General features: G+C 39.1%; 1 protein-coding gene across 1 annotated transcript in view; it reads left to right on the forward strand.

The window, feature by feature from the left end:
• C2cd6 (C2 calcium dependent domain containing 6) overlaps positions 1-14,850 on the forward strand; it is a gene marked incomplete at its 5' end in the record, with an annotated part of 123,566 nt that overhangs the window by 18,966 nt on the left and 89,750 nt on the right. Inside the window, 3 exon segments of the mRNA XM_029566263.1 lie at positions 1,303-1,371; positions 2,500-2,579; positions 8,984-9,127. Of these exon segments, the coding sequence (XP_029422123.1) occupies positions 1,303-1,371; positions 2,500-2,579; positions 8,984-9,127 (293 nt within the window).

Genomic DNA, 14,850 nt, shown 5'->3' on the forward strand with positions numbered 1-14,850 from the left:
AACTGGATCATTTGGTTTCTCGATTCTTTGTTTTTTGAGTTCTTTATATATTCTAGGTATTAAACCTCTGTCAGATATGTCACTGGTGAAGATTTTCTCCCATTCTGTGGGTTTTCTGTTCGCTTCCCTGGTTGCCTCCTTTGATGTACAGAAGCCTTTTAGTTTAATGAGGTCCCATTTGTTAATTCTTGCCCTTGCTTCCTGAGGAATTGATGTCCGGTTTAGAAAATCCTTTCCTACACCTATATCTTGTAGGTTTTTCCGAATGTTTTCTTCTAACAGTTTCAGAGTTTCATATAGCCTAAATCTTTTTATTCTTCATCACCCTAATCATCATTGTTTGAATTAGTAAAAATGTGTTAAATGGGAAGTTGTAGTATTTGCTTGTAAAATCTTCATTACCACTTTCAAAATATTTTAGTTATTATTTTTATTCTATTTGTATGAGTATATTGCCTGCATGTATGTAAGTGGACCCATGTTGTGTGATGCCTGCAGAAGTCAGAAGAGGGAATTGGATCCCCTCTGGAACTGGAGTTATGGACAGTTGTTAGCCACAATGTGGGTGTTGGGAACTGAACCCAGGTCCTCTGCAAGAGCAGCCAGTGCTCTTAACCACTGAGCCATCTCTTCAGCACCCCCTATTGCCACATTTTTAAAAGTCATGATCTTATTGGTAAATTGTGAAAAAGAAAAATTTGAAGCCATTGGAAAAGACAGTGAAATGCCTCTGGCTGCTTTGACTGTAGAGCTTCCAGAGCTTCAGTACTGGAGAGTTTCTGAAGAGTTGTTCACAATTCCTAATTTCTTATGTACTTGAATATTAACTTAATTGTTCTAGTCAAGAGACCCCTGCTGTCTTATGTCCAGAGCAGGGATGAGGAACATAAAATCACTGCATATGGTTCTCTCCTCCCCCTCACACATGGGCGTCTGGGGTTCAGAGAAGTGAGACTGTTTGTCTAAATCAAAAATGATCTGGGAGTGCACACGAGAGGCATGTGAGTAAATAATTTGAAATATGTGTGCATATATGCCAATTTCTTAGCATAATCCTACTAAGAATTCTAAGTTAATATTTTGTATATTTAAACCATTTAGCATTATTTAAGATGAAAGGCTTATAACATTTCAGAAACTGAATGAAGTCCTCTTTAGGAGCTCTTTATGTAAATGCTGCTTTTTTTAAATCAGAAGATTCATTCTGAACTTTTCTAACATAGATTTGTAAAATAAAAAATCACTTGCTATCACTTCAATATCATTCTGATCATTGATAAAATAAATTTACCATGTGTTTAGTGTATCTGCAGGGTGGAGGTGGAATTTATGTTCTCTTATGGAAACTTTGGTTATGGATTTTCACATCAGGTTAGTTCTCTTCTTTTAAAATTTTATTCTAGTTATTTTTTAGCCCATCAGTCAAATTATTCTCTTCTGAGCCTTTATTTTTTATGGATTGGCAACTTTTTAAATATGTATTTTTAGGGCTGGCAAGATGGCTCTGTGGGTAAGGTGCTTGCCACTAAGCCTGATGACCTGAATTCATTCCTGGGAATCCACATGGTAGAAGGAGAGAACCTGTCTTAATTACAGGACTTCCTCTGTGTTATGCCCTACACATTTGTGTAATTAAAAGAAAATTTATTTTAAGTATTTAAGGGAGTGTGAATGTTTACATCTAAGAAAAAAATGGAATCATTGAGACAGATGTGGTGGCACATGCCTATGATCCCAGCATATGGGAGACTGAAGCAGGAATTATTCTAGGAAACTATACCAATATATACTGTCACCAAATATTTGAAGAACTCTTCATCTCCCTGGATATTATCAGTTTTAGGGCATTTAGAAACTTGGTCCACTACCACTGTTGCTAGTGGAAATAAATGATCCCTGTACTTTGAATATAGTCTTTCAATTTTTTTGTTGTTTATTTTAATAGACTTGAGTGGTTTTGGATTAGTAACTGAGAAAAAAGACATTAAGTGTGCTTTAATTTTTGAACTAATATTACAGTTTTATCAAGAATATATCCAAGACAAAAATCCTAAGTTATATAAACTACAAACACTTTTTGGGGGATGTGTGTGCGCGTGCGTGTGTGCATTTGTGATTACAGGCATGCACAATGTGCCAGGCACACATGTTGAAGTCAGAGGAAAATCTTCAGTGTAGGTCCTCACTTCTACTTTGTTTGAGACAGAGTCTCACTTGCTGTTTATACCAGGCTCGCTGGCCTATGATCTTCCAGTGATTCCCTTTTCTCTGCCTCCCATCTCCCCATAGGGAGACACTACAGATGCCTGTGATATTGCATTTGTTTTTGTTTGTTTGTAATTAAAATTTTAATTTTAAAGGGTTTCATACATAAGTACTCTTATTAAATAAGTCTACCCCCATGTTGAGAAACCCTTAATACTTATCAACTGTCATTCTTCTGGGGGGTTAGTCCTATTAGCGTGACTCACAACTGAATGTACTTACATTTTTATTCAGTTAAAGCCTCTGCAAAAACTCATTGAACCATCTATGTTTATGAATATTGCACCTCCTCCAGAAAGAACAGATCCCCTCACGTAAGTGTTTGAAGTTTCCTTAATATATTAAGATCAAGTGGTATTTTTTAAATTATTTATTTAATAACCACATGATTAGAAGAAGCATTTCATTACAGCATTAACATATTCAACAAGAATTTCCAGAGCAATGATGCGTCTTTTTCAAAGGTGGCTGTAAATTTTCAGGTTCACAGTTGAATTAATACAGTTATACAATATTGAACTCAGTATAAACCCTATAAGATATAAAATTGAATGAGGTTTTAACCTTTAAAAAAGATCCCCATTTCATTTTAAAATATACTGTTTCATACAGAAAAACTCATTTTTAATGCTACTAACAGATGATTGCACATGCATCTCTAATCTCTATGTATCTGATTCTTACTAGTCACAGGCAGTTACACTGAGATCCTTGGCACCTGAGTATGGATATAAAGTCATCAGGTAGATTTCAGTGTTAATGTTTTCACCTCTACCAATTAACGTGAAGCAAATTTTTATGCTTCTTCTTTGTTCTAGTGTGTTTCTCAAATGCTGTAACAAAATACTCTGACCAGTACCAACTTGGGGAGGAAAGGGTTTATTTTATCTTACATCTCCCAGGTCACAGCTCATCAGGGCAGGAACCTGGAAGCAGGAGCTGGAACACAGGCCATGGAGGAATGCTGCTTACTGGCTTGCTCCCCTGGCCCCTGCTCAGCCTGCTTTCTTATCCAACACTGGCCCACCTGCCCAAGGATGGCACCACCCACAGTGGGCTGGGACCTCCTACATCACACAACAATTAAGAAGATGCCCCACAGACATGACCACAGGCCAGTTCAATGGAGGCAATTCCCCAACTGAGGCTCCCTCAACCCAGGTGTGTCAAGTTGACACTAAAGCTACCCAGCACATTCCTCAAATATAACTCATTTTTTTTTATTTGTTGATTTTTTGATGTGTATTTCATACAGAATATCCCAAACAATCTTATTCATCTATATACTCACTTCCCAAGTGGCACCCTCCCATAGCCCCCACCACCACTGGAGCCCATATACTCTTGTCATCCTTGTTACTGTCCACTGTGTTGTCAACACCCCCAGCCATTCCCCAGTGCTTGACTATCAGCTGAATCTTGTCAGCCTATCTAGAGGTCTTTGTTTTAGGAAGATCAGCTCTTCCTCATCTAGCAGCAATCAGTTGTCAATGTTCCTTTAGCTAAGATTAGGGTCTGCTGTTCAATTTCCCAGTTCTATCCTGGGTTACTGTCTGGGAGTCTTTGGGGCCACCCTGGCCAACAACTCAAAGGAAGGTATCTCCTGTCTGGCATTGTTTCTTGTTATGTAGCCTTTAGCTATACACATGGACTCTTAAAAACTTACATTGACCTCATTAATCTTTGGTTATACTTTCCTTTTTGGTGTTTAAGACCATAGAGTTGGCGCAGATAAACCAATTTATTTTTACTCTTAAGGCCACTTGAGGATCTGTTCCTCAGGGATCACATGGGCTTGGGAGGAGCCCCTGGCTCCTTTCTTTTACCAGTTCCACCTATGTGAAGATAAGTCAAAGGTCTTACTCAACCATGGCTGGCTTTGCTTGGAAGCATAGAGGAAATGTCTCTTCTGTGTTGACCCTCCTCTTTGTAGACTGGACACTGGTTCAAGTCCATTTGATGGGGTCTCCATGGCCTCCTTGATCAAGAGGACAGGTGACTCACCACACACCACAGTTAAAAATTTTTTATGTGTATACGTGTGTTGCTTGCATGTAGATCAGTGCACCCATGTCGTGCAATGCCCGTTGAGGTCAGAAGAGGCTGTTGGATCCCTTGGGACTGGAGTTACAGACAGTTGTTAGCTGCTATGTGGGTGCTGGGATTTGAACTCAGTCTTCTGCAAGAACAACCAGTGTTCTTAACCACTGAGCCATCTCTCTATCCCCAGTTACAGGACATTTTGAGAGATGCTCATAGTCCCCTGGAACTTAGTCAACCTAGGAAGACAAGGAACAAAAACTGTCCTTTATGTCTCTCTGACCAAATTAGTATAGGCCCCAAAGTATGTCTGTTAAACATCCAAGGAGGTTAGTTCCAACAGTCTGGTACTTTTAATTACCATGTGCCATGTAAATAAAGCTTGGGCAAAGACAAAATGTTCTCAGATAAACCTTGCCTAGAGATACATTATATTCTTTGAGCTAGTTGTATGTATAATTTGTCAGTAGGTTGTTTGATTAATATGGTCCTCTCTGATTTTTTTTAAAACTAGCTATGCATTATTTGTCTCTTGCATCGTCTAACCCTTCCACCATGGTTTCCACATTTAAAATGGGGGCATTTTAAATGGGGAAATCAAGTGGTATTTTAAAAACATGATGGAGTGTATTTTTATCTTAAGAAACCCTGAGAGCATGGTAAAGATGGGCTAGACTTTCAGGTAAACAGAGCATTGAATTGTTTCACTTAATAAGATGGGAGAAAGTGACTCATGCCTCTAATCCCAGCACTTGGGAGGTAGAGTGAGGCAGGAGGCTCAGTAGTTCAGGGGGTCATGCTCAGCTACAGAATGAACCTGAGCTACAGGAGACTGTCTGAAACAAAAACAAACAAAACAGTTGGGAGAGATCTTGAATTTTTAAGTGTCACCCTGGAAAGGCGGTGGGAAGGTCTACAGAAGAGAAGAGAGGGAGTGCCTCCTTCATGGGTGAAGCGGTAACTTAATGAGGAAAATTAGTCATCAAGACACTCCTTTTGGGATAAGAGGTAAAGGACTTTTAAGATAAATGTGTCTAGTAGTTGCAGAGTTTACCCTACCTCTATACCACTGCAATGGTTACTTCCAAATGGGGTGTTTAAAAAAATCTGTAGTTAAAAAAAAATTTTTAGGGGAAATGGGGAGATGGCTCTGTGGGTAAGAACACTTGCTCTGCAAGCTGAGTTCAAATCCTCAGCATACAAAGCCAGGCATGTCTGTAACCCCAACATTGGTGGTGAGGGGACAGGCTGATCCCAGGAGCTCTCTGGCCAGACAATAAAGAGGATTAAAATTAAAAGTATCCAACTTAGTGACCTGACTTAAATAAGTTACCTTAAAGCTCTCTACCCATCCTATTGTTATTTCCTCAGTTCCAGAACACATATTTGGCAGACATACTCACTGGCTGGCAGAATCCCAACACCGGTTCTCAACTTTTGGAATGAGTGACTTCTATAGAGTGAAATAGAAGCCAATGTAACTCTCTTTACCTAGGAAAACAGTAAGCCCAAAGTAATAACTGCACTCCTGGAGGAACTGTGGAGACTAGTACCACCTCAAGGGTTTGAAGAATGCAGGGATAGGATTATCACTACATCTCTATTCAGTTTGTCTGTTTAGTCTGTGGGAAAAACAGACAGATATTGGAAAATGGCAAGTGATTATTGTGAGCTTAACTTGTGACTCTAATTGTAGCTGCTGTGCCAATTGTAGTATTACTCTCTGAGCAAATGAACATCTCTTCTGGTGTCTGGTATGGTGCTATAGATTTGATAACCTCATCCTTCTCCCCCTGGCAGGTACTTCTTAATTAAGATCATTGGAAGTAGTTGGATTTTAGGTGACAAAGGGAGAAATAAATCTTCACTGTCCTACCCAAGAGATCAGTAATCTAACTCTAGGTCATTATTTAGTTTCCAGAGATCTTGGCCATCTTTTCCTTCTACAAGATATCACACTGGTTGCTTTTCCTTGAAAACTATGTGGATTTGACCTACTAAGCAAAGGCATAGCAACTAATATAGATTTTTAATAAAATTTTTGTGTAAGAGTATAGGAAAATAAATATGACCAAAGAAAGCGGGTATGACTACTCCACAGTGTAGAAAAGGAAGCGTGTGTCTAGAATACTGGAGATCTTTAAGACATCTCTCAAGATCACTGTGAACTGTGATTAAGGGTTTTTAACATTAAAATAATTTATTTGGGGTGAGGGCATGTGCCATTGGTGTACATATGGAAGTCAGAGGACAACTTATGGTAGTTGGTTCCCTCCTTCCACCATGGTAGGTCATGGGGATGGACCTCAGGTTGTCAGATTGGGCAGCAAACACTTTTACCTGCTGAGTCATCTTGCCAGCCCCGAGTAAAATTTCAATAGAAAACTAGAACAACCTAATCTATATAGGACTATTTAAGATCCTTAAGTATGGAAGGTTTTTTGTTTGTTTCTTGAGACAGTCTCCCTGTAGCCCCAAATGGCATGGAACTTGCTGTGTAGACCAGGCTGGCCTTGATCTTACAGAGATCATAGAGGCAGCCTGCTTCTGCCTTCTGAGTTCTGGGATTAAAGGCATATGCCTAAGAATGAAAGTTTTAATCACACCACCAGGTAAAGAGCTATGGTCACCTGAGGTGATTGCTAAAGCAAAGGAAGAACAGAATGGGTTGTGGAAGATGAAAACACAAGGTATAGGCTGTGACCACATGAATAGTTGCAGACACAGGATTATAATTGCTAGGAGTATTTCCTCCTTAGTGTGTCATGAATAGGTGTGTGTGCATGTGTGTATGTAAATATCTTTGTTTTCTTTCCTCTCTTATCCCTTTATCACATAACATCACAGTATTTAAATTTTGAGATATGAAGGAAAAGAGTAATCATCACTCAAATCTTTATTTCTTCCTAAGGTTGGTTGTTATAATGGTAGTTATAATGTTAGGTGGGGCTGTGATCATGTGGTTGTCCTAATTTGTAGATTAGGAATGATTAAAGGAAATGAATATGCATGCCAAGTTGACAAGAAGTGGACTTGTGATGATTATGTGTCAGTTCAACTGACTGCAAAGTGCCAAGACACTAGTCAAAATAATTCTGGGAGAGGTGTTTTGGAGATTAGCATTTATCTCAGTATTCTAAGGAAAGCAGAGTGCACTTCCTAATGTAGCCTCACGAAATCAGTTAAATAATAGGAGTATCAACCCTCTCTTGAGTAAGAGGAAATTCCTCCTGCCTGAGTATCTCCAATCTGAAGCATCAGCTTTTTTCTTTTACTCAAAAATAAATGTCAACTGTCTCTGGTTCATGAACCCGTCTACTTTAATTAGGCACTGTGCTATTGCCTCAATTATGCCATTGGCAGACCTGGGTCACCAGCTTGCTGATTCACCCTGCACATCATAGCTCTTATCACCCTCCATAATTGCATGAACCAATTCCTTATAATAATTTTCTCATCTCTCTCTCTCTCCCTCTCTCCCTCTCTCTCTCCCCCCCATATGTATGTATGTATGTATGTATCTATGTATGTATGTATGTATGTATGTATATCTCCCCTCTCTCTCCCCCCCATATGTATGTATGTATGTATGTATGTATGTATGTATGTATGTATGTATTACATCCTACTGATTCTGTTTCTTGGACAACCCTGACTAATGAACAGGAACAAATTTGTGAAATATTTAGAATGTTTATCCATAGTTTCTAAAATTAGGAAATGACTGATTAGAGATGGAAGGAGACAGAAAAAAGGGATGAGAAGAAGAGGTAGTTCTCATTTATAGACTACTGGATATCTATGTGGAGCTATTCTTTGGAATAAAACTGTGGAATTATGTGGAAATTATGGGAATACTATGAAAAGAACAGCAAAATCAGTAAATCAGCAAGCTGGTGACCCAGGTCTACCAATGGCATAATTGAGGCAACAGCAGAGTGCCCATTTCAAACAGTCTCATGAATCAGAGAGAGTTGATATTTCATTTTTAGTAAAAGGAGAAAAAAGCTAATGTTTCAGATTGAAGATAGGAAGGAGGAATTTCCTCCTACTCAAGACTCAAGATACTCCTGTTGTATTTTCATATTTAGAGAATCTGTTTGGGACATGTTGAACCTAAGGTGCTCATCTCTGTGTGTAGCAGACTACTGTTTATGGAAGTGTAAAGTTTTAGCTTTGACATTTCTTAGCTGTTAGATCTTGAAAGGAATCATTTACTCTCTTTACCCCTGGCTTTCTTATATGTAAAGTGGATTTAATAATCCTCACCCTGCAGGTTTGCTGTGAAAGTGGAATGAGATAAAATACAGAGACACGTGAACATAGTGCCTGGCACACAAGTAAAGGATGTAAAGGATGTAATGTAAAGGATGAGGTACTCTGGAGGCAGATGTGGTCACACATGGTGGGAGAGACGCCTGGGCTCAAATACTCTGTACTTCTCCTTTCTTCAGGTCTTCCCCTTTTCATACTGCCCATAATCGTACTAGGAAGAGTAATCAAGAGAGCACTTCTCTCAAGATTTCTGATTCTTGCCTTCTTTATTAGCTCTGTCTTCTTGATGGTGATAGGTGAGCTGAAAGTCCAAGCAGAAGAAAATTCAAGAGTAACAGTTACCACTGATTTTAAAAAGGTACTTTTATGTAATAGCAGTATTTAACTTATTACCATTTTGCAGAAAGGTTATTACACCACAGCCAGTAGAATATCCAGCATTCTTATCCTCAGACCTGAAAGTTACTATTGGAACTACTGATGGACACCGCTCTAAACACCCGTCTACTGTGAAACTTGAAAAACTTCAGGAACAACCCCGGGAAAGGTAAAAGGCACACATTTATTTCTGTTTTTATCATTACAAATCCTCTCCTTTGAGACATGGACCTTCTGTTGGCCTAGGAATAGTTGTTGTAATGCTATTTCATACATTTATAGATTATTTCTTAGGTATTTTGTTTGAAAAGTTAGTGTTATGCCACTGTAAAACACCACAGGCAATGTGGCTTAGGCTGTAAACATTTATCACTCATAATTCTGGAGGCTGAGAAGTCCAACACCATGATACTTGCTGAATGAATTTCTTAATTTATAATTTAATATATATTTGTTTACCTTTTTCTGTCTTCGAGTTCTCTGAGGAAAGATATTATGATTTCTAAAACATACTATTATATATTTTATACTTAGAGAGTGCCTGGGATACACTAAGTATTCAATGAATGTTTGTTAAACAGATTAAATATCAGCTTAGAGAACAAAGGTGTCCCCTGGTCAGTCAGCTTGTTAATCAATTTATGACCATGGGTAATAGCACATAAGTTCTCCTAGGTTATTTCAGACCATCACACTGAGCAACAAAAATATCTAAAATATCTTCTGAAAAATTGTTTGAAAGCATCAATGAGTTATAAAAGCAGTTGAGTATTTGCAGATCCTAAATTCCAGACAATAAAAAGTCTTGATATGTTGAATCTATTGCTTGCTATCATTCTTTTTTCCAAGGTGGGGGCCAAGATGGCAAAGAACTGAGCAGAGCTGAGATAGATGTACAGTCATGAGGGAACAGAAGCCAGCATTCAGGGCATTCCAAGGATAATAATCCTCACAAACACCCAGACTTTTGTTTGGGAAGCCAAACGACTATGAGAGACTAACTGCCTCTTTTAAATGTCATGCCCTAGTTGCCTCAGTTGCTTACCACTAGTCCCTATCCTGGTACTAGAAGTAAGAGTAAACCAGAAAAGACTAATCTTTACAGAAATGGAAGCCCAGCTTCAGATCACTTCAATCTTAAGCTTAGTTGCATTGAAGTGATCTGGGTTGCTAATCCTCTTAGTCTAGATGGCTGCCAAAGGCAAATATATGACTTCTTTGTAGGAACATATACTCAGGACCCTCAAATTAATTCTATAAATCTCCAAATACAATGTTTGGCACCCAGTAAAACTACCACTGTCAAGATAATGTAATATTTCACACACATACACACAAAAAAGCAAAGAACTGAACAAGAAAAGCAAACTTATAGGAGAACCAGATTGTTATGAGACGCTTCACCAGAGAAGACCACTCAGATAAAGTGTTGTCTAATCTAATGAAAGTCTTTACTAGCTGGCCAGTGACTAGACAAGAGTGTCAGAACCCAAGTGTAGCCCCAAGCCATCTCTAGGGTAAGCTTTTATACAGGGAAACCATAACCAGGGACAAGTGAAAAGCCCCCTGAGCAATTTCTATTCTATTAATCAACAATTACTATTTTGCAGAAGCAAGCCCAGTAAAACCTACAGAAGCCATAAATCTGCAGTTAGCAGGTACACTCTGGCACACGCTGACCCATTCCTAAGACAACCTGGGTTTCTGCTGACATGTGTTCCCATACCCTGGGCCAACTTCCTGATACCCTTCAGAGGCCAGAATGAGCCTAAACTTCAACAAGGCTTAGCTGTGGTCAAGAAGGTGCCATATCACAAGATAATGGAGTTATCAGATGGAAACTTTAAAATGGCAATTATTCCTACTGAGTTGAATACTTATGCTCCCCAAAGTCATATACTGAAGGTGTAATCTATGTAATGGTATTTAGGAGAAGGACCATGCATTTTGTTTTGCATACTTATAGTGCGGTTTAACATGTTCTATCATATGCATATCCCCAAACTGGACACTCAGCGCCAGCTAGTGGCCATTAAAGTTTCTTTAAAAGACTGCTATTGGGTTCTTTTATCATGAGTCATTTAATATTTATCCTTTGCTATTTTATTTAGTTTTTAACAGTCATTGATATCATATTTCTAGAAATACAGCATCAAAACAGTGTTATCATTCTGCCATTTGTTTTCATTTATTAAGTGAAATAATTTTACAAATCTCCTATTTGGTTGTCCAGTGCACATTTCATCTAGGAAAAATGCTTGATATTTTTTAAAACTTCATTCACCTAATTTTCAAGTTTGGTTTCTTATTGCCTTTCAAGAACAATGATGCTAGCTGTCTATTGCTGTATTAAAAACTACCCTAAATGTAGTTATACTGCATGATTCTGTAGATTAATTTATTTTTTCTTCTTGGCTGGGTTCAATTGTATAGTCAGATGACAGTAGAGATAGATGAACCACATGATGTCTTTACCTACACGTCTGCCAGTTGCTACTAGCTGTCAGATGGGACCTGAGTTCTCCACTTGGCTTCTGGTAGACTGTCTCAGCTTCATTACAGGATGGAATTCTGAAGGTAGTACTGGAAGAGGTTCAACACCAGTGTGGATGTGCTCCTTGAGCATATGCTTATGTCACATTGACTGATGCCCCATTGGCCAAGAAAGGTCACATGACCATTCTCAAGTATAAATATAGGAGGAGTTCTCGACTCAGACTTGCTACCCACACAGTTGCAGCATGAACCCCCTCCAGGGATCTGGCTTGTTTTCCCAGCCAATTAAGGAATTAAAGGCAGGAACGATCTCAGACCAGCAGAGAGCAACAGGCAAACTTTTACTGAAAGATGAAGATTCAAATATATGCATGCATTCACGAAAAGCTCTCCACCGTGGAAAGGGGACTCTGAAGCCAAAATTCCACTCACCCATCCCTGGGCCCACGTTTTTAAGGGTTTTAGTGGGTTTCCCTTCCCTAATTTTTGATTGGTCAGCTTAAACAAAGAAGAGAAGACATAGGTTTATGGCTTCAAATAATGAGGTCCCCACATCTGGCCTCAGGCTTATCTGGACTGGTTTGAATTAGTTTGCAGGAAAAAAGGTGAGCCTTCAAGGCTTTGTCTCTCATCAAGAAGATGGAAGTATGCCATCCTCATTATTTATCACTGACCCTTTCCCTATCTATATTCCTGTTCAAAAATGTGGCTAGCTCCTAGTCCCTCATCTTGAGAAGAGTGACTGAGAGTTTCTGTGGTCAAATGCCATGTTTCCTGAGTTCTTGTATATGGACAGTCTCAGTAATGACTTTTGGTGTTTTTTAAATTTTATTTTTAAACTTTAAAAAATTCTATTTATTTTTATTTTATGTGTATGCATGTATTGCCTTCATGTAGCTAAGTGCACCTGTGTCATGCAATGCCCGTGGAGGTCAGAAGAGGCTGTTGGATCTCCTGGGACTGGAGTTACGGACAGTTGTTAGCTGCCATGTGGGTGCTAGGATTCAAACCCGGGTCTTCTGCAAGAACAATCAGTGTTTTTAACTGCTGAGCCATCTCTCCAGTCCCTTAAATTTTATTTTGTGTATGAGTGTATTGCCTGTATGTATGTAAGTGCACCAATGTTGTGCAGTACCCACAAAGGTCAGAAGAGGGTGTCAGATCTCCTGGAACTGGAGTTACAGATTATTGTTAGCCATAGTATGGGTGCTGGGAATTGAACCTGGGTCCTCTGTAAGAACAGCCAATGTTCTTAATCACTGAGCCATCACTCCAGCCCACTAAGACCTTAGTTTTTTATAGTTTCCTAGATATCTAGCATGAGTTATTCCACCAGGTTCTTCTTATACATTTTCTGCCCTAAATTATAAATTCATTGTCCTTTTGTCCAAAATATCCTATCTTTTTCTTGGAAATACTTTATAAGACCAGCCTGGGTGCGGGGAATGTTCATTGATACTGGAATGGTAACTGTTTCCTGATGTCTTCGCAAGTTCACCTTCATATTTCTAATTCAATTTAAGAAATAAGGGGTTTTAGTATTTCTAAATTATAGCTGCTTCTACATTCTTCCACACCAAGAATCCCAGTTTCCAAGGAGTAATAGGAGAGTCATATCCCATGCTTTTTAAAAATATTATTTATTCTTTGAGAATTTTATGCAATGCATTTTTAAAAATTTTATCGAACTTTGTACATTTCATACAACAGTTCTTAATCAAACTCAGAGCCTCTCCCCATCCGTGTTCCCCTACCCCCTACCAGACCTCATGTATTCCACCAAACATGTTAAGTTCTATACAGTCAAGAATTTGTACACAGATGTCCTTTGGTACAAATTCATCCACTGAAGTCCAGTCAGCCTATCTGGAGATCATGGGTAAGGCCCACTCTCCCTCAGTAGTAATCAGTCTCCAGTAGTTCCCAGATTAGGGCCAACCCACCACCTATTTCCCTCGCTCCACTCTGGGCCCTTGTCTGATTGAGTTGCATGGGTCCTGTGCTCAACACCACCATTGCTACAAGATCACATGTGCAGGCTTCCAGTGGCCTGAAAGCCTCTGCTTCCCTATGTTCGTGGACTAACCCTGGCTCTTAAAATCTTTTCACCCACTCTTCTGCTAGAGTCCCTGAGCCGTGGGTGGGACAGGTTTGATATAGGAGTCTTACCCAGGGACACACACTCTGCAGTCTCTTATTCTTTAAAACTTGGCCAGTTGTGGCCTTTTGTGTGCATTGCACTCTGTTGTATAAGGAAGCTTCACTGGTTGAGAGTTGATTACTTTTTTCTTCTGGTAGCATGCATAGCACCTTCCAGCATTATGAATGCTTGCCAGTAGAGACAAGGCTTTGAAGTCAACACTAGTTTGATTTATTTTTCTTTGTCTACAGCTCATGCATAAAACATCTTCAACAATAGGGCCTTACTGCCAAGTTCTGGTGGGTAACTAAGAGAAGGGGTAATGACTAATATTGTTTGAGGGTCTGTGGGGCCCCTGCTCAACAGCTTCAAGAGAAGGAGTCTTTTCTTGTCATCAAGGTTTTATTTTATTAGCCTATGGTGTCTAGTAGGGGCAATGTCCCCCTGTTACAAAGTAACTCATTTTAATCTCTTGTTATAATGCATATGTATGTACTTTAAGAAGCTTCTGTAATGGTGGGTTTCCATATGATTTTTTTCTAAAGGCTTTTAGTGTTGAATATCCCTTTCCATACTCAGTCCTCTTCTGCCCTGCCCTCCCATTCCCATTTAACCCTTCCTACTTTATTATTCCTCTTTCTCCTTTTGTATCACTGCATTTTAACACCCATCCCAGGTGGCTGATTTCAAAATACTTTTTTTTAAATAAATCACATTTTTTTATTCTTATTCTTAATGAAGTTAGTTAAAAATTAATGAACAAGAAATTAAAGAGACTGCGCTGCAATTAAGTTAGAATATTCTAACTGGAAAACAATTACTGTGAAACTATCTACATTCTCATAGAATTATAAACATTTCTCAAGGAATACTTTACAGCACAACTTTTTTTTTTCATACAGAAGAATTCATTCCAAAGCAATTGACATTGAGACGTTTTCACATGCATTTCTAATCTCTATATGCATGACTATCACTGGTCACAGTCGCCCACCTTCTGAGCTCCTCGGCATCTGAGCATGAATACAAACTCGTCAGATAGACAGACTTCCTCTCCCACTAGAGGCTCCATACTCTGCCATCCCTGTCACTGTCCACTGTGTTGTCAGCACCCTCATCCATTCCCCCCCTGTCTGCCCTTCTGGTAAGTCTAGTCAGCCAGAGGTCCCTGTTCCAGAAAGGTCAGCTGTTCCTCATCTACTGCAATCCATTGTCAGTATTCCTTTGGATAGAATTGGGGTCTGCTGTTCATTTTT

The sequence above is a fragment of the Nannospalax galili genome, unplaced genomic scaffold (assembly GCF_000622305.1).
Source record: "Nannospalax galili isolate Female #2095 unplaced genomic scaffold, S.galili_v1.0 scaffold1199, whole genome shotgun sequence".
NCBI classification, from domain to species: domain Eukaryota; kingdom Metazoa; phylum Chordata; class Mammalia; order Rodentia; family Spalacidae; genus Nannospalax; species Nannospalax galili.